The sequence below is a fragment of the Argopecten irradians genome, chromosome 4 (assembly GCF_041381155.1).
Source record: "Argopecten irradians isolate NY chromosome 4, Ai_NY, whole genome shotgun sequence".
Classification (NCBI taxonomy): Eukaryota; Metazoa; Mollusca; class Bivalvia; order Pectinida; family Pectinidae; genus Argopecten; species Argopecten irradians.
The window spans coordinates 12040465-12060754 of record NC_091137.1 but is presented as its reverse complement, the minus strand read 5'-3'; the positions used below and the strand labels follow the sequence as shown (position 1 = coordinate 12060754).

Here is a 20290-nt window from a genome sequence, read left to right as displayed (position 1 = left end):
GTGACACATTAATAAAATATTTTTTTAATTAATATTATCATTATTATATCTGTTCCCCAAAGTTTTTAAAATATTTTTTTAATTAATATTATCATTATTATATCTGTTCCCCAAAGTTTTTGAGTAAAATTCTTGAATTGTTCCCACTCTTTAATCACAATGTGAATATATTTGGTAATAGAAGACATGCCACAATATTTCCCATGTTGTCAATAAAATGCCTCAATTAGGGGTAGAATCATAACTACATACCAGGTTTATCATTTTGTTCATCAATTATTATCTGTTTATCACAAACAACTTGTCAAGTGATACTTAATAGCTTGTTTAGGAAGTAACTAACAATCTACAGCTCTTGTTTGTGATTCAAATGATGTCCGCATTATCAGAGTCCATTTTAAGGCCATCACCAGTTCTAAAATGTACTAAATGTAGTTATCTCTCTGTCCAACATCTTTAGTGAAATCCAAGACAAATCAAAGAAAGGTTAAACTATAAGTCATTCCAATCGATTTAGATGTCCATGTTTTTAACCACAACAAAGCTCTTCTTGCCATCAAATATTTTTTTTGGCAAATTTGGATGAAATTGAAATGCACATTAAATAATTTTCATTTAAGAAGTTGTACACAATCAAAATGATTTGTTTGAAAATTGCAAGTTGAGAAAGTTCCGAGTGATATGGTTAGATATCTGGCATCTATTTGGAGGATTTGTCTTAGATTGAGTGACTTAAGCTGGAGTTATTAATATATGATAGAACAACGACTTTGGTGAGCTGTGTTTGACCTCTGTGAGTGTAAAATGTTAATGGCTAGATGTGAGACAAAGAGATAACAAGTGTTATCTGCTGTTATAGCCTTTCGATACTGTCCACCATAGTTCAACCATGCACACCTTTCCATCAAAAACCAAAACCTTATATAAGCCATATCTAAACATGTTCAGCTGAAAAATGAGTCTTCATAAACCAAACCAATATAACTATCACTGATTCAGGTGTCTATAAAACAATTCCATGACAACCCAAAGCCTTGACCTCGCCCAATCCTAACCAACATAACAACTCCCAGCGTGTACAACATGCCATAGACCGTGATCAGTACGATGCCTGTAATATTATTGGATACAACATACCACAGACGGCTCCTTGGGTGGCTCCATTCCGCCATGGTGATGAGGACCCTGTGGCATATGTGGATCCGGATAGCCATGTGGTCTAGGTTGTGATGTTGGTGGAACTGGTGCCCTAAATGGGTGGCGTGCATGCATCCCATAGGAGTCTGCTGAAGGGATTGGCTGCCCTTGGGGACCAGCCATCGACCGTTGAGGACCTCCAGGCATGTTAGGATGTTGGATGAATCCCTCAGATCCTGGCTGGCCTGGCATTGGCCCTTTTCCTGGTATCATCTGTGAATAAGGGTCCCCAGGTCGATGACCCCCCTGTTGGGGAGACAACTCTGCTTTTCCAGTAGAGCGGGGACTATAAGATTCAGACACAGGACGTGGAGTAGGGGGTGAAAAAGCATAGGGGTCCTCAGGCCGGGTCATGGGGCCTCCAGGGGTGGAGGGAGGATGTGCGTAGGGGTCAGAGGGCACTGAAGTCTGTCTTGGCAGCATTGGTTTAGCCATGCCAGGTAGCTGCCCTGACCTCTGGGGACCAGAAGGGTGCTGAGAGAATGGATCAAAGGGCTGAGATGTTGGCGTTTGTGGAGTGGAGGGTGAAGACATGGGTCGGGGAGTTGGGACTGGGTGTTCATATGGGTCAGTTTCCTGGGCCACACCAGGCCACTGGGGCTTAGAAGGGGACTGTTGAGGTGTGGTCGGCACTGAACTTCTAGCCGGTGTCATTGGCTGGGGGTAGGCATTGTTCTCTTGGTTAAACATATCAGGCACTCGTCCCTGGGGTCCCCTGAAGGGTCCCCCCATTTGGTCAGGTGGTAAGGAGGAGGCAGGATGGTTGTATGGACCCGGAGGGCGTGGCGGGCCCTCATGCTGTGAATACATGGGCTGACGAGGTCCACCTGGATGTTGCCCATAGGGATCTTGTGGTCTTGGTGGCATGCCTGGTTGGAAAGGTCCCTGAGGACGGGGTTGACCAAATGGATCATGAGGCCTTGGTGTGGCTGGGGCCTGGGCATAAGGGTCCTGAGGTCGAATCTGAGGCCGCATTGGTCGAGGACCCATCCCTGCCATGTCCATGGGCATAGGAGTTCCTGGCGGCTGGGCATAAGGGTCCTGTAGGTGCATCATAGATTGTACCCCGCCCGGATGGTTTGGACTCAGCGGTACACCTCCCATCATGTGACTGGGGGACTGACCTGCAAGATTGACAGTGACACAATCTCATCAATAACCTTTTCTTAAAAAGCTTGAAATCTAGGTGTTTAAATCCATTATCACATCCAGTACAGAAAAGGATAATAGAATTGACAAATCCTGATATTTTCTTTAAATTTTGGTAATCTTTTAATCACAATTGATATTGATGTAGGAAAAATCTATTTCCTTCACAAATATTTTATAGAGACAATATTTACCATCGGGAGTTTTGGGTCCCATGATCTGAGAGTTGCTGCTTGTTCGACTTAGAGGACTACAAATCTCCTGTCCTGGTGCCATACCTGACATTGGTGAGCCCAGACCTGTGGAATAGTTAACCACATACATACAAATGACAAACTAAATGAACATGATCAATACCTCTAATAAGATACTTTTACATTCAATATCAAGATCAAATGAATAAATATGTTTTTGACTTTAATGGCCTAAGTTTCAGCTATGAATTTTAACATACCGTCTGGAGTAGTGGGTTGTGAATAGGACGACGGTAAGGCAGGTGGTCCCATAGCTGCTGCTGCTGCGGCTGCCTGATCACGCTTAGCCTGTAAACACACAATCTGCATATTAATTTTGGAACTCAAAATTTCAACATTATCATACATGACAACCTTTCAGAATGAAAAAAAAATCCATCCACATGGCACGGCAAAGCGACGATCTAGGTGTATTAAATCCATTCATTTCAACATCCAGTACAGAAAAGGCTTTTTTAATAGAATTGACAAATCGATATACCTATTTAAAAAAAAGATATTGAACAGTAATTATTTTTTAATCACTTTATTGCCCTCAAATCATTGATCTTTATAAAAACTAACATTTTCCGTTCTTCATTATTTCCTTCTGCAAATTTTTTATAGAGACAATATTTAACCATCGGGAGCTTTTTTTTGGGTCCCATGATCTGAGAGTTGCTGCTTGTTCGACTTAGATAACTGGAACCGAGATAAATTCATTCACAATCAAGTTCATTTGAGTAGCCATTATAAAATCCATTTCAACTTAACCAAGTGGGGTACAAGCCTTATGCTTTTTTGTTCCACATGTCTTTTCAGCCTCCGATATGGGTAATTAAAAATCAGATATATATGGAACAGAATACAAAATTATTTCCATTTCTTGACACTTTAAAGCTCAAATCATCTTTGTATCTTTTGCAGAAACTATACATTTTCCGTTCTTCATTGGAAAATTCAAATTTTTTTGCCATGCCATTCTGCTATGTTTCTTTCACAAAAATACATTTTTTATACAACAGATCAATAATGTGTTTGCTTCCGATTGTAAGTAACCGTAGACAAGCGATTTAGCGATAGGGCTTTTTTTAAAAGAACTTCCAGATCCGGAACCTGACTAAATGTTCGGGAAAAACAGATGTTTGGTCAGAAAAAAAAACTCCTTATCTTTCTAGCCTTCTGTCCTAACTTAACTCCTTACCTTTCTAGCCTTCTGTCCTAACTTAACTCTTTACCTTTCTAGCCTTCTGTCCTAACTTAACTCTTTACCTTTCTAGCCTTCTGTCCTAACTTAAGTCCTTACCTTTCTAGCCTTCTGTCCTAACTTAAGTCCTTACCTTTCTAGCCTTCTGTCCTAACTTAATTCCTTTCTAGCTTTCTAGCCTAACTTAACTCCTTATCTTTCTAGCCTTCTGTCCTAACTCAACCTCCTTACCTTTCTAGCCTTCTGTCCTAACTTAACTCCTTATCTTTCTAGCCTTCTGTCCTAATTAACTCCTTACCTTTCTAGCCTTCTGTCCTAACTTAACTCCTTATACTTTCTAGCCTTCTGTCCTAACTTAACTCCTTACCTTTCTAGCCTTCTGTCCTAAACTTAAACTCTTTACCTTTCTAGCCTTCTGTCCTAACTTAACTCTTTACCTTTCTAGCCTTCTGTCCTAACTTAACTCCTTACCTTTCTAGCCTTCTGTCCTAACTTAAACTCTTTACCTTTCTAGCCTTCTGTCCTAACTTAACTCCTTATCTTTCTAGCCTTCTGTCCTAACTTAACTCCTTACCTTTCTAGCCTTCTGTCCTAACTTAACTCTTTACCTTTCTAGCCTTCTGTCCTAACTTAACTCCTTACCTTTCTAGCCTTCTGTCCTAACTTAACTCCTTACCTTTCTAGCCTTCTGTCCTAACTTAACTCCTTACCTTTCTAGCCTTCTGTCCTAACTTAACTCCTTACCTTTCTAGCCTTCTGTCCTAACTTAACTCCTTACCTTTCTAGCCTTCTGTCCTAACTTAACTCCTTACCTTTCTAGCCTTCTGTCCTAACTTAACTCCTTACCTTTCTAGCCTTCTGTCCTAACTTAACTCCTTACCTTTCTAGCCTTCTGTCCTAACTTAACTCCTTACCTTTCTAGCCTTCTGTCCTAACTTAACTCCTTACCTTTCTAGCCTTCTGTCCTAACTTAACTCCTTACCTTTCTAGCCTTCTGTCCTAACTAAACTCTTTACCTTTCTAGCCTTCTGTCCTAACTTAACTCTTTACCTTTCTAGCCTTCTGTCCTAACTTAACTCCTTTACCTTTCTAGCCTTCTGTCCTAACTTAACTCCTTACCTTTCTAGCCTTCTGTCCTAACTTAACTCCTTACCTTTCTAGCCTTCTGTCCTAACTTAACTCCTTACCTTTCTAGCCTTCTGTCCTACTAACTTAACTCCTTATCTTTCCCTAACTTAACTACCTTATTTCCTAACTTAACTCCTTACCTTTCTAGCCTTCTGTCCTAACTTAACTCTTTACCTTTCTAGCCTTCTGTCCTAACTTAACTCCTTACCTTTCTAGCCTTCTGTCCTAACTTAACTCCTTACCTTTCTAGCCTTCTGTCCTAACTTAACTCCTTACCTTTCTAGCCTTCTGTCCTAACTTAACTCCTTACCTTTCTAGCCTTCTGTCCTAACTTAACTCCTTACCTTTCCAGCCTTCTGTCCTAACTTAACTCCTTATCTTTCTAGCCTTCTGTCCTAACTTAACTCCTTACCTTTCTAGCCTTCTGTCCTAACTTAACTCCTTACCTTTCTAGCCTTCTGTCCTAACTTAACTCTTTACCTTTCTAGCCTTCTGTCCTAACTTAACTCCTTACCTTTCTAGCCTTCTGTCCTAACTTAACTCTTTACCTTTCTAGCCTTCTGTCCTAACTTAACTCCTTACCTTTCTAGCCTTCTGTCCTAACTTAACTCCTTACCTTTCTAGCCTTCTGTCCTAACTTAACTCTTTACCTTTCTAGCCTTCTGTCCTAACTTAACTCCTTACCTTTCTAGCCTTCTGTTCTAATCAACTCCTTATTTCTCAGCCTTCTGTCCTAACTAAACTCTTTACCTTTCTAGCCTTCTGTCCTAACTTAACTCCTTACCTTTCTAGCCTTCTGTCCTAACTTAACTCTTTACCTTTCTAGCCTTCTGTCCTAACTTAACTCTTTACCTTTCTAGCCTTCTGTCCTAACTTAACTCCTTACCTTTCTAGCCTTCTGTCCTAACTTAACTCCTTACCTTTCTAGCCTTCTGTCCTAACTTAACTCCTTACCTTTCTAGCCTTCTGTCCTAACTTAACTCCTTATCTTTCTAGCCTTCTGTCCTAACTTAACTCTTTACCTTTCTAGCCTTCTGTCCTAACTTAACTCCTTACCTTTCTAGCCTTCTGTCCTAACTTAACTCCTTACCTTTCTAGCCTTCTGTCCTAACTTAACTCCTTACCTTTCTAGCCTTCTGTCCTAACTTAACTCCTTACCTTTCTAGCCTTCTGTCCTAACTTAACTCCTTACCTTTCTAGCCTTCTGTCCTAACTTAACTCCTTACCTTTCTAGCCTTCTGTCCTAACTTAACTCTTTACCTTTCTAGCCTTCTGTCCTAACTTAACTCTTTACCTTTCTAGCCTTCTGTCCTAACTTAACTCCTTACCTTTCTAGCCTTCTGTCCTAAACTTAACTCCTTACCTTTCTAGCCTTCTGTCCTAACTTAACTCTTTACCTTTCTAGCCTTCTGTCCTAACTTAACTCCTTACCTTTCTAGCCTTCTGTCCTAACTTAACTCCTTACCTTTCTAGCCTTCTGTCCTAACTTAACTCCTTACCTTTCTAGCCTTCTGTCCTAACTTAACTCTTTACCTTTCTAGCCTTCTGTCCTAACTAAACTCTTTACCTTTCTAGCCTTCTGTCCTAACTTAACTCCTTTACCTTTCTAGCCTTCTGTCCTACTTAAACTCTTTACCTTTCTAGCCTTCTGTCCTAACTTAACTCCTTACCTTTCTAGCCTTCTGTCCTAACTTAACTCCTTACCTTTCTAGCCTTCTGTTCCTAACTTAACTCCTTACCTTTCTAGCCTTCTGTCCTAACTTAACTCCTTACCTTTCTAGCCTTCTGTCCTAACTTAACTCCTTACCTTTCTAGCCTTCTGTCCTAACTTAACTCCTTACCTTTCTAGCCTTCTGTCCTAACTTAACTCCTTACCTTTCTAGCCTTCTGTCCTAACTTAACTCCTTACCTTTCTAGCCTTCTGTCCTAACTTAACTCTTTACCTTTCTAGCCTTCTGTCCTAACTAAACTCTTTACCTTTCTAGCCTTCTGTCCTAACTAAACTCTTTACCTTTCTAGCCTTCTGTCCTAACTTAACTCTTTACCTTTCTAGCCTTCTGTCCTAACTTAACTCCTTACCTTTCTAGCCTTCTGTCCTAACTTAACTCCTTACCTTTCTAGCCTTCTGTCCTAACTTAACTCCTTATCTTTCTAGCCTTCTGTCCTAACTTAACTCCTTACCTTTCTAGCCTTCTGTCCTAATTAACTTAACTTCTTCCTAACTCCTTTTTCTAGCCTTCTGTCCTAACTTAACTCCTTACCTTTCTAGCCTTCTGTCCTAACTTAACTCCTTACTTTCTAGCCTTCTGTCCTAACTTAACTCCTTACCTTTCTAGCCTTCTGTCCTAACTTAACTCCTTACCTTTCTAGCCTTCTGTCCTAACTTAACTCCTTACCTTTCTAGCCTTCTGTCCTAACTTAACTCCTTACCTTTCTAGCCTTCTGTCCTAACTTAACTCCTTACCTTTCTAGCTTCTTTCTAATCAACTCCTTACCTTTCTAGCCTTCTGTCCTAACTTAACTCCTTACCTTTCTAGCCTTCTGTCCTAACTTAACTCCTTACCTTTCTAGCCTTCTGTCCTAACTTAACTCCTTACCTTTCTAGCCTTCTGTCCTAACTTAACTCCTTACCTTTCTAGCCTTCTGTCCTAACTTAACTCCTTATCTTTCTAGCCTTCTGTCCTAACTTAACTCCTTACCTTTCTAGCCTTCTGTCCTTTACTGGAAGATCTGTTTTTTCTTGCTTGGAGCTGCAATGAAATCGTCCTCATGTATACATAATCTACCTGAATAATAACTTTTATCAGAATTTGGCATTTAATGTTTTTATTTAACTCTGCCTTTTAAAATGATTATTATATGGGAACAAGTTCTGAAATTTAAAGTCTGCAATAACAATTAGTTATTTTTGAAGAATCAACACCAACTTTCCTTTACTGGGTATATCATTAGGACATTAATGCCCTGCCTCCAATCTGGACAGAACTAGATGGAACTAGGTAAAATATAGTTCCTCCTTTTATGGTGACGAAACATATAAACAGTTGTTTATCAGGCTATACCTACCAGATATGGTTGCTTGTCATCTGATGGTAACTGCCTCCAGATCTTTCCAATCTTTTTCACTCTTTCCTGCCAATCTGATGATAAAACAATATTTGTTAGAGGGGAAAGATAGTTTTAAAAAAGAACAAATCCAATAGTTGTCATCAGATCTCTTATCATTGTTGGCTTTTCAAAGGTAAGTTGATCAAATTTAGCCAACACTATAGACTAACTTTCAAAAATTATTGAACACATTGTGTATGAGTTTGACTTTTTTCTTGCAATTAGCCAAATACAACACTTGGTTACACAGACGTTTTCGTGAGCTTTATTACATGTTTGAGGAGGAGCATAAAAATTAAAAGTTTGTTACACTATATACTAACAACTAACACTTATCTTTGTAAAATTGGTCTCTCTAATAATCCTCATTGTTTGTTATGTGCTTTAGAAAGGGAGACAATCACTCATATATTTTGGGAATGCTCTAAGTTCAGAACTTTTTAGCTAATTTTGAAAGTCTTTTAGATATTCTGTTTATACCATTTGCAATTGATAAAGAAACTATGCTTTTCGGAAAACTTAATCATAACAGCATATATCAAAGAATAGATAATGAAAGTGTTCTTTTTATCAAACACTATATGAAACAAGATATTTACACAGTTATTTAAATGTGATGGCTTTTTTAAACTTTATTAAAGACTATTATTATGTTCAAAGCTATATAGCTTATGGAAAACGAGAAAAAACTTTTAAATTTTTTACTAAAGATTGGAAAAAATGGATAATGCTAGTAGAACTTACGAATCCCTGACAGTTGTACATATCTTTTATTAAAATAGAATATATATTTATTTGTTGTCATACATACATGTGTCATGCTTGCTTTTGACTGGGATGTTGAGCAGTAATTTTTCATTCAATTATCACTATCAAAAATGAAACGTCTGTCTAACTTCTTGCCTCCTTTTTTTTTCTCTTTCTTCTTTCTTTCTTCTTCTTTTTTTTTTTAACTCATGTTTTCATTGATTTATTCATTAATTTTCATCAGATTATTTCTACATTTAATTCTTGTTCTTCACAATCTCTCCTTTCTAGTTCATCCCATTATCCCTTCTTTCCTTCCCAATTCTTTGTTCTTTATTTTATTTTTTCTCTCCCTCCTCCCTTTCTATCAAAAAACCCAAACAATGTAATTATGCTGATGAATGAAAGAATGGCAGAGTGAAAGATGTGCATGGAAGATAACTATATTGATATTTCATGAGTATGTGATTAATGTAAAATTGAAATATTGTTTGACATAAAATAAAAAACTATATAAAAAAAAAATCAATGTCAATTTACAAGTATATCAAAATTATTAAAAATGCTACACCGTCAAAAAAAAAAGTTTGTTATATATTATACCTGGATGTTCATGACGTAATTCAGGATGCTTGAGATTGCAGTATAGGACAGCTGATATTGTTGCATGTTCACCCAATTCTTCATCCGACTCCCACTTCTGCATGTTTCTACGACTCGTCACCTGCTCTTGCTGCTCGTCTTCCTGTGCCATCACCTGTTGCCATGGCGGCTGGTTGTTAGGGAAGCCTCCAGGGCTCATGGCACTAGGGCTGCCCAAAAATATTTTGTTGCTTAGTGGTATGATGATTTGTACATGATTATTGCATTGTTAACAGATGACATCCTGACTCATTATAAATATGACTTACAATTGCCGGCACAATACAGAATTATAGAATTATTTTCTCTGAAATTTGTAACCATTTCATAAATTCAAAACAATATGGTCCCATTTCCTTAGATATAGTGAAAACACTCATGTAAATAATTTTATACAATCAAGTTAGATGTGGACCACAGAATACAGTTTTTTTCAATATTTGTTGAAAAGTTTATAGCTAGTAGCTATTTAGACGAGTTCTGTAGAATACATTGTTGTGATACAAACCTAAGTGAGCTGATAATTTCCACTCTATAGAAGTCACTCACCTGAAGTTTGAGGGAAAGCCTTGTGGAGGTGGCATGACCAGAGGAGCTAGCGGTGCCTGCCCCATACATGGGTTCATTGGAACCTGGGGATGATCCATACCCGGAGGTGGGTGGGGTGGCTCCTTTCCTTGGATGTGGGGAGCGGGGCCGGGGCCAGGACCAGGGCCAGGGCCAGGCATGCTGAACCCTGGGGGAGCTGGGGGACCTGAAGTAGAAACAGAAAATTGCTGTTAATTAAATAGAAAGTACCAAACAGTTGTTATGTTTTCATTTTGAAACAGCAAAATTTCAAAAACTTGACCCCTAAAACCTTGAAATTTCCATCAAAATAGCTACTTAGAAAGTGTCATTTATATGGACATCTGACCTTTCTAACCAGTCTCCAACTAAGTCCATAGAACATAATTGGTATACTTTGACTTAAGTAAGGTTTTCTGCAAAATTAAGGATAGCAGTGTATCACAATCGCAACTGACCTGAGGGCCTAGGATCCGTTTCCATTACACCTTTAAAGATATCTTCTACAGTCTTGATGTCCATGTGTACTAAATCTGTAGGTGTAAACATTAATTTTATCAGTAATAGATATACATTATAGCAATATTAACTGTAATTAAAGAAGGACCTTATTCAAAATCTATTCAGTACAATTGTATTTAGAATTACAATCTTACTACCTATCTATTAATGACCATGCTTTCGGACTTGTCTAGTCCTTCTAAAGCTGTATTACTACAGCTTAATCCAGTGACATTTCTTCACAGATGTAACAGTTCAGTAAGATTTCTGTAACAAAAATCATCACCTTCTGTAAATATTTTGTCGACATCTAGGTTTTTCTCATCATCATCAAACCTTGGACTCAGGATACTGTCCAGTTTGGGTTCGTGTTTTTGACTAGTTTCCTCTGGATGAGTTTCTGTGTCCATTGTGCCACTTTCGAGTATTGGTAATTCTGCAAAGGTTAAAGGTACATGTATAAAAATTAAAAATCTTTGAAAAATCATTCAAATCTTTCCATTTTACTATTTGTTGTTAAAATTTTTGCCTTCCCCATCTCCATATGGTGTATATATATGCGAACATTGAAATAAGAGAAATTGTGTATCTAAGTAAGGCATGTATTATTCTCACACCTATTTAGATGTAAAGCTCACCATTGGGTCCTTTGGCTAGTTCTTTGTTGATAATACTGATTAATTCTTCATCTTGTGGTAATGTATCAGGCAGTAAATCCAGATCAGTTTCTTCTACAATAAATATTTTAGCATTATAACACTAGTCATTGTTTAAATCTGAAGTCTAAACATAAAATTCACATGCTGTCTGTATGCACAGAATTCTAAAAGAACCCGTCAAATTTCTAGAAAAAGTTAACACTGTATAATCCACTGTTTAGAGCAATACAGATGAACAGTTCCATGAACAATAATTGTAAATGGATCAATAATGTATGCAGGAGGCTTTCTTTTATGCCAACAAACCAGTTAGACAGACCATTTCTAATTGAAAAGTTTCTGGCATATTTTCTGGGTATGGTGAAAGTAAGCAAAGAGCCATTTATTTCTTTTCTATTTGAAGTTGAATTTGATTAGTACTACAGATAACACAAAATGGCCTACAGATTGCAGGTGTAATACTTACGAAGGTCGTCGCTGCTACCTCCAACCCCCATCGGATTCAGAAGGGGTTGTCCAACAGAAGGAAGTAGGTGGCTACTGGAAGGCACCTTGACCGTGGAGGTGGGAATCAAGCCTGGACCAATTAACGGCTGATCTCCCTGGAAGCCAAGCGTTACCGGAGAGGTGCGGGACTCTTCGATGTCAGATCCGGAATCTATCTTTACTGACTCCTTACCAGTGGCTTTAGTCTTTTCCAACATTTCTTTACCAAAGAAAGCCTCCTGCAAAGAAAAGCAGTAAAAAAATTTTGTTTAAAGTTATGTACAAACAAGAAATGTCTGTAAGATACATGTCTGCTATCATAACAATATGGAGGGGATGGACAGGAATATTTGGGGGTATAAATATCATGCATCTTCAACCTCCCAAGTTTTGGTCTCAAGAGAGAAAATAGACATATAAACTCAAAGACCTTGTACCTGGTGAGGGAAACATTGGCCTACCTGCATGTAAGTTGGGAAGTATTCTTCTAGAGCACTCTTTTTCTTTGTACGACGAATCCGTTTCTTTTTTGGTTCTTCAGACGGTGTTTCTCCTTCTGCTGTTGGTTTATCAGTCACTTCTGTTGAATATTCAAGAAGATCTTTATTATCCTAAAATAATTTTTTCTACAAGGCTAAAATTCCCATCAAAACCAAAATCCTTAATAAACAGTATTTACAAACGTGCTGGGGAACTAAATATCAAATAATTTGCACAAGAGACAAACATCAATATAAATATCATGATCCTCACATACATGCATCTCTTGTTAAGGAGGTAAAGATTATTACATACCACTAGATCCCTCAGGTTTTGGATGTCCATCCTCTACCGGCCCTGATGTCTCTGTTCCTACTGACTGTTGCTTCGGCGTTGGTCTCACTCGACTACGTACCATAAATCCCCCAATACCTATGAAAAAAACACTTTGTTTTCAACAGGTCATGTCACCCATAAAATTTGGCTGTGATATCTACAGATATTATCATCATATATCTAACAATGATGATATGATGGCCATTAGCAACTGACATCTTTGTACAAACCATCTACATCTTGGCTGCAAGATCAAAAATAAGACAGAAACACAGACTGTAGCTAGGTTATTAATTTCCTTTTATACTAAACTATCTCCATCATCCAAACCTTAAATGATCTGATTTCTATACTTTGTAGAACATGTACAATGTAATTACCTATATTTACTGTGTTTCGTCTACATCTCCTCTTCTTCTTCACCACTCCGTCAGGGGCAGCATTGTCAGCCGTCGCTGGGAGGCCTGGGTTCAGTGTGGGGCTGATCAGTCCTAGTCCTTCAGGACCTAGATCTCCCTCCATTAGAGCAGACGGAGGTATACTTAGTCCTTCACCAAGATCAACCAACTTACCATCATCATCTAAAACGATATGTTAATCAGATCTTTAATAAAACAAACCTACCAAATCAGAACCTCATGTTTTGAAGTAAATGAACAATGTGTTAACTAAAAAGAGTTGATATCCACACAAAAACTTTGAAATGACACAAAGTTGTTGAGTGAATCAGATGTTTCAAGTCATCACTGGTATTTACCAACATATTGAACATGAAAAGCTGTAAAATAGATGTCCTTACCTTTGAGAATATCCATTGACTCTTCACCATCAATAGAAGACTGACTCTGCATTGACATGAGGCGTGCTGCAGGTGGAGAAAGTGGGAGGCTACCCTCGGACACTGGTGGCTTCACATCCATCTTCTTTCGTACTCGTTTGGGTTTCGGTACATGCACTGTAATACTCTGTATCTGTTGGTGTCCAGACTCGGACAAGCACACACCATCCAGGAAAAATTTCTTTGGTGGTTCTATAAAATATGAAATGACCTCAGTTTTTGAGTCAACAATTTAGGGCAGATAATGATGGACATTTGATACCATAAATGCATTTATTTTGTAAACCTTTCTCCATATAAATCAAAAGAAGTGCCAATATAAAGAAATTTAAACATGAAAACAATATTGTTTTAGTATACATATAAATTAGATCGAATTTGGTACTTATACCAGTGTTTTATGTTTATTGTATCAGAAATGTTGTAGATATAATCTACTTACCAGGTTCTCTAGGGGGCATTGGGGGAGGAGGGGGTGGTGGCGGAGGTAAGGGTGACAGGGCCTTCATCTCTATCTCCTCTGGGGGCGATGGTGGTGGCGGTGGAGGCACTGTAAACAACATATAGCATTTAGAAATATAGCTCTGCTTAATATATCAAAATACAGGTCAGTATAAAAGATTAATTTAAAACTACAACATCAACGTCACAAGGATAAAAAATTAAGCTACTTCTAATAAGATACACTTCAGCTTGATTCAAACAGCAAATATTAAATAACATTCTACAGAATTTATGGCAACCATTATAATCTGTGCATTTATGGTTTTTAGAATGCGAGGTTTGTTGACAAAATAATAGATGGAAGATTTGTTAAACCAAAGATAAACTCACATGGACCCGGCTGGCCCGTCTTGGGCCTACAGAATAGACAGTGGTAGCCAAAATCGGCTGCCCGTTCAGCATCATCCTCGTTCTTCAACTGGTCACACTGGCCATGGATCCATCGATCACACTGTACACATTGGATCACGAGGTCATCCTCACGGTAATATTTCTGACAGGCTGGACACTCCTGTTTACTGCTGCACGGCCCACACTGAGTATAGTTATTCTGCCACTGACAGCCAAATCCAGGCGTAGTTGACCCACAGTTCACACACATAACACACCTAGAAATTATAAACCCACAAATCACATACACCACAAACGAGAAAATAATCACGCAAAAAACATATTGTACAGTTCTTATTCTACATATGTCTTCATTCTCATTATTTATACTTCACAATTTTGCACATACTTTTAAGAAAAGAACAAATGCTGACTAAGTATTGCCCCTTTATTATAGATAAAACTGTAATTATACATACCATTTACATTTCCAGGTTCCCTTTGGAACATGGTCGAGTGGCGGGTCCAGACAATAAATGTGGTAGCTGATATCACACTCATCACATAGAATAAGTCGACCCTCATCATGGGGTTTACCACATCCCTCACACACAGTACAATCTAAACAGCGCCAGCCTTTTTGTAACACAACCTTTGTCACCTGTAACAGTACACCATATATATGTAATCATTTTGTCACCTGTAACAGTACACCAGATATATGTAATCAATGTCTGGGTTTCAAACAAAATATTTATACAGTGCTATAACAGATGTCATCGGTACCAGCATATTTGGTCAGTATACCTGGTAGCCAGATTTCCAGGTTATACAGGTTTCAATTATCATAAATTAAGAAGGAAAATTACAATGATGCCAGAATACACAGGATTAGACAAGGGATGATTTTGACAAGTTTTACTGTAGGTTCAACTAATTCATCCTGATATCTATCAACAGTGCCAAATACTTACATTCAATGTCTCCACAAATCAGTATTCAGTGATTTTTCAGTTATTTGAAAATATAAGAAAATAAGGAAAACATTGACTTAGCATGTAAATTACAATAGTCATTCCAGAGATTAGCAACAATATTTAATCAATGAAGGAGAAAAATAAATATAAAATATGTCCAACACATGTTAATGTTACCAGTCCACTTACTTTTACACTGACACAGTAAGGGTGGTAACATTGTCCACACTGTGTACACACTATCAGCTTGCCCTCCTTTCCTTTACCAAAGCTTCCACAGCTCTTACAAACATCCTGTAACCAAGGTAACAGTGGACATCTACAGGCAAACTCAACTATCACTTGATTAAATGCATTTCTTCACAATTATAGTTTTTATCAAATATTTGTATTATGGCAATAATGTTATGACATAGATAACACATTTTTTCCATATTTCCATGTATTAAGTTGTGGTTTAGACAATGGACCCTCACCTGTTCTAAGACAAAGTCGTCTTTAGAGTTAGCGAGGATGAGTGTTGTTGGATGGTCGTCACCATCGTCGTCCTCATCCTGGGATTTAGTTTTTGCTTCTCCAGCAGGTGCAGAAGTGATCTGTAGAAAAAAAAAACTTTGTTATTGTATAATATATACACAGACCAGGTGCAGAAGTGATCTGTTGAAAATTCAAACATCATTGTTATTATATAACATATACAGAACTATATTTATTAATCTAAATATCATTATCTGCTGAATATGTTAATATTTACATTTAGTCACACTTTTCTCAAATATTCAAGGTTTTTGAAGAAGTCCTACCTGGCCAGAAATTCCAAGCTGGCCTGTTTTTAATTTTGGTTTTGGTCCTCGTTTCCTTTCTCCAAAAGTTGGAGGGCGTTTCTTCTTTTCTGGTGCAAGTGGTCTCCCCTAGAGTAAATAAGAATTTTGAACAAACTGAAAGTTAAAATACCTGTTAAAACAGTTGAAAATATGAAATTTTCTGAAGGAATTTCCTAAATAAAGATGCCATTTTGAAATTTTCTGTAAGAAGTTTGGTAATAAAGATGTAATTTTAAGTTTGTAATAGCATTAAATATGACAGTGAATTATGTACCAGTTCCCCGTCATTCTGTTTATTCTGTATGCCACCATTATACAATACTACTATATCATAATATGACTATGCTACAGGTTATTCTATTAAAATTCTCTGGACATGGCACTTACCCTTGGCCTACCAGCACCCATCTTCTTGCGACTCATAGCACTAAGTTTACCTCCCTTGCTGCCGATGCCATGTCCCTCACCATGTGGATGAGGGTGTGAGGGACTGGTTAACTGGGAAAGCTGGGCAGCACCCTGTTTACACAATCACAACATATAATACATTATATAGATATCACAATATATGGTTCATAAATGCAACAATGCGAAGCTGTGAGGCTGGACTAAACACATCAAGTAAAATCATCAGTGAATTTAGTTGTTTGATACAGATATGAGGTATAAAACTGTGTTTTGTTCTATCAACATCTCAAAAACTACGATATTAGTTTACAAATCCCATTTTTCCATTTTTCTTTGATTTTTTTTCAACTTGCAGATTGTGGAAAGTATTAATAAAAGTATAATTTTTTTCATTTTAAATTGTGACATACCTTTTCAATCACACTGATATCAATATCTATACTGGAGACGGAGTCTTCATTCATCAGAAACGGGTTTGAGCCATCCCCAATGAAGGACATTGTTTCAAGGTCATCTACATCTGTAAACAGGACAAAGACTAGAACATCAGTAGCTAGAAGCAATGAACAAACAAACAAACAGCTGCAAACAAATCATCAATTACATAATTTGAACACTTCGTTTCTCTACAATTGAATAAAGTTTTGGTGGAATTGAAATATTGAGTTACCGTTTAATAAGTAGTCTTCAGATGAGTCGTCCAGCGGCCCAGGTAATGCATAAGGGTATGGCAAATCCATCTGTAAGAGATATCATCAATTAACACCCAGAAATAATGATAGATAGACATCAATACAAGTACGACTTATAATAATTACAGCCATCTTTATACTTATTTTATCTAGACTGATATGTCAAGAGTTGATACTTACATCAGCCGCGGGATCTCTAGAGCGACAAATAGTACACATATAATCAGTATCTAATCCCTCCTTGACTTTCTGTAGAAGACCTGAGTCTATTGTCTCATCACACTCGGCATGAACATGTCTACAAAACACATCATGATTGATCAAGTTAATGTTGGGTAAAGTTTTTCTGAAACATGCGATATATGATTTTGTCTCATATTACAACAATTCCTTTGGTTTGATCTGCATTCCTTTATCTTATCTGAATTGTATGATGAAGGTTTTTTATGCACAATATTGATTTTTTATTAGTTTATCATGCTAAGTGTTTTTGCTGTGATATTTTGTGATGTGCTAAATTGTACAGTCAAACCTGTCTATAACGACCACTGAAGGGGTGACAGAAAAACGGTCCCTATAGACAGGTTGCCTTTATAGACAGGTTGGGGCTTTCGGGTCAATCAGCGAGCTAGTAAATACAAGAGATCCCAGAGGGATCTTGGCGCCCACCAAAGATTGATCTATGTCTGACAAATGAAAGAGGGATCTTTTCTCTGCTTTTCAAACTTACAATTCTTTTTTCTGCTTTTCAAACTTTAAACTATCAAAATCCAAGATGGTGGTCGCAAAATGCAATAGGCAGAACTAGGGTCCTAGAGGAACATACATATGATATTTGAGAACAATCCCTTCAATACTTTCTGAGAAATAGCGGTAACAAACTTTAACTATCAAAATCCAAGATGGCCACCGGTCGGCCATCTTGTTGACCGATCAGTCCCAAAATGCAATATGCACAACTGGGGTCCTAGGGGAACCTACATATGAAATTTGAGAAAGATCCCTTCAGTGCTTTCTGAGAAATAGCGGTAACAAACTTTAACTATCAAAATCCAAGATGGCTACCTGGCGGCCATCTTGTTGACCGATCAGTCCCAAAATGCAATATGCACAACTGGGGTCCTAGGGGAACCTACATATGAAATTTGAGAAAGATCCCTTTAGTGCTTTTTGAGAAATAGCGGTAACAAACTTTAACTATCAAAATCCAAGATGGCTACCTGGCGGCCATCTTGTTGACTGATCAGTCCCAAAATGCAATATGCACTACTAGGGTCCTAGGGGAACCTACATATGAAATTTGAGAACAATCCCTTCAATACTTTCTGAGAAATAGCGGTAACAAACTTTAACTATCAAAAATCCAAGATGGCTGCTTGTCGGCCATCTTGTTGACCGATCAGTCCCAAAATGTAATATGCAGAACTAGGGTCCAAGAGGAACCTACATATGAAATTTGAGAACAATCCCTTCAATACTTTCTGAGAAATAGCGGTAACAAACTTTAACTATCAAAATCCAAGATGGCGGCTGGTCGGCCATCTTGTTGACCGATCAGTCCCAAAATGCAATATGCACAACTAGGGTCCTACGGGAACCTACATATGAAATTTGAGAAAGATCCCTTCAATACTTTATGAGAAATAGCGGTAACAAACTTTAACTATCAAAATCCAAGATGGCTGCCTGGTGGCCATCTTGTTGACCGATCAGTCCCAAAATACAATATGCACAACTAGGGTCCTAGGGGAACCTACATATGAAATTTGAGAAAGATCCCTTCAGTACTTTCTGAGATTTAGCCGTAACAAACTTTAACTATCAAAATCCAAGATGGCGGCTGGTCGGCCATCTTGTTGACCGATCAGTCCCAAAATGCAATATGCACAACTAGGGTCCTAGGGGAACCTACATATGAAATTTGAGAAAGATCCCTTCAGTGCTTTCTGAGAAATGGCGGTAACAAACTTTAACTATCAAAATCCAAGATTGCGGCTGGTCGGCCATCTTGTTGACCGATCAGTCCCAAAATGCAATATGCACAACTAGGGTCCTAGGGGAACCTACATATGAAATTTGAGAAAGATCCCTTCAGTGCTTTCTGAGAAATAGCGGTAACAAACTTTAACTATCAAAATCCAAGATGGCTACCTGGCGGCCATCTTGTTGACCGATCAGTCCCAAAATGCAATATGCACTTCTAGGGTCCTAGGGGAACCTACATATGAAATTTGAGAAAGATCCCTTCAGTACTTTCTGAGAATTAGCCGTAACAAACTTTAACTATCAAAATCCAAGATGGCGGCTGGTCGGCCATCTTGTTGACCGATCAGTCCCAAAATGCAATATGCACAACTAGGGTTCTAGGGGAACCTACATATGAAATTTGAGAAAGATCCCTTCAGTACTTTATGAGAAATAGCGGTAACAAACTTTAACTATCAAAATCCAAGATGGCTGCCTGGCGGCCATCTTGTTGACCGATCAGTCCCAAAATACAATATGCACAACTAGGGTCCTAGGGGAACCTACATATGAAATTTGAGAAAGATCCCTTCAGTACTTTTAGAGAAATAGCGGTAACAAGAATTGTTAACGGACGGACGGACGGACGGAAGGACGGACGGACGACGGACCACGGACGAAAGGCGATTTGAATAGCCCACCATCTGATGATGGTGGGCTAAAAACTGAATTAAATCAATGCAAAACAGACCTGCTATTGGAAATTATATATTTATTGCCATGCATGATTTAAGAAATGATATTTGTGTTCGTTTTATTTTTTTAATGTTTGGATGGGGCTTTCAAATGCAATCGGAAATTTCGATCATAACAAAATCAACTCGTTTTGATATATCCCTAGTAGATTTTTTCAGCTTTGAACATAATCATTCCCTAATTATTGGCTTCACATGGCCTGGAATTATCTGTGCAAGATTATTTTCAGACAATGTATGCGTGTAATATTTTTACAACACATTCTCGCTGGTAAGTCGTATGTAATGTTGCCATGTAACCAGTTTTGACGGATTAATCTCGGAACATGAAAGATCGATTTTGGAGGAGTTTTCTCACAGTATATAACTTAAAAACTATTAAAATCACAATGCTGGTACACATATTAACTTTCAGTAGCATTTCTACCAAGTAATGTGACTGTATTTCATTGATAAACACATCGAGTTACATCTGGCGAATATCCAACTGACTCAAATCGTAAAGAAATCGAACGTAAATTTATAGGACTAATTTGAAATGGGTTAAGTACAGGCCA

General features: G+C 37.9%; 1 protein-coding gene across 10 annotated transcripts in view; it reads right to left on the bottom strand.

Moving 5' to 3' along the window:
• The window catches only part of LOC138320617 (histone-lysine N-methyltransferase 2C-like), a 90111-nt gene that overhangs the window by 53745 nt on the left and 16076 nt on the right, over nt 1-20290 (bottom strand). For all 10 annotated transcript variants that reach the window (XM_069263718.1, XM_069263720.1, XM_069263725.1 and 7 more), the window contains 25 exons: nt 17194-17311; nt 16992-17061; nt 16732-16841; nt 16301-16432; nt 15893-16000; nt 15566-15685; nt 15279-15383; nt 14592-14773; nt 14113-14390; nt 13721-13828; nt 13240-13470; nt 12821-13021; nt 12420-12536; nt 12086-12204; nt 11605-11863; nt 11118-11210; nt 10766-10915; nt 10437-10511; nt 9961-10165; nt 9373-9581; nt 7981-8054; nt 7614-7664; nt 2801-2888; nt 2541-2645; nt 1138-2321 (listed from right to left, as the gene is read on the bottom strand). In XM_069263718.1, coding sequence (XP_069119819.1) covers nt 1138-2321; nt 2541-2645; nt 2801-2888; nt 7614-7664; nt 7981-8054; nt 9373-9581; nt 9961-10165; nt 10437-10511; nt 10766-10915; nt 11118-11210; nt 11605-11863; nt 12086-12204; nt 12420-12536; nt 12821-13021; nt 13240-13470; nt 13721-13828; nt 14113-14390; nt 14592-14773; nt 15279-15383; nt 15566-15685; nt 15893-16000; nt 16301-16432; nt 16732-16841; nt 16992-17061; nt 17194-17311 — 4492 coding nt within the window. The remainder of the gene's footprint in view (nt 1-1137; nt 2322-2540; nt 2646-2800; nt 2889-7613; nt 7665-7980; nt 8055-9372; nt 9582-9960; nt 10166-10436; nt 10512-10765; nt 10916-11117; nt 11211-11604; nt 11864-12085; nt 12205-12419; nt 12537-12820; nt 13022-13239; nt 13471-13720; nt 13829-14112; nt 14391-14591; nt 14774-15278; nt 15384-15565; nt 15686-15892; nt 16001-16300; nt 16433-16731; nt 16842-16991; nt 17062-17193; nt 17312-20290) is intronic.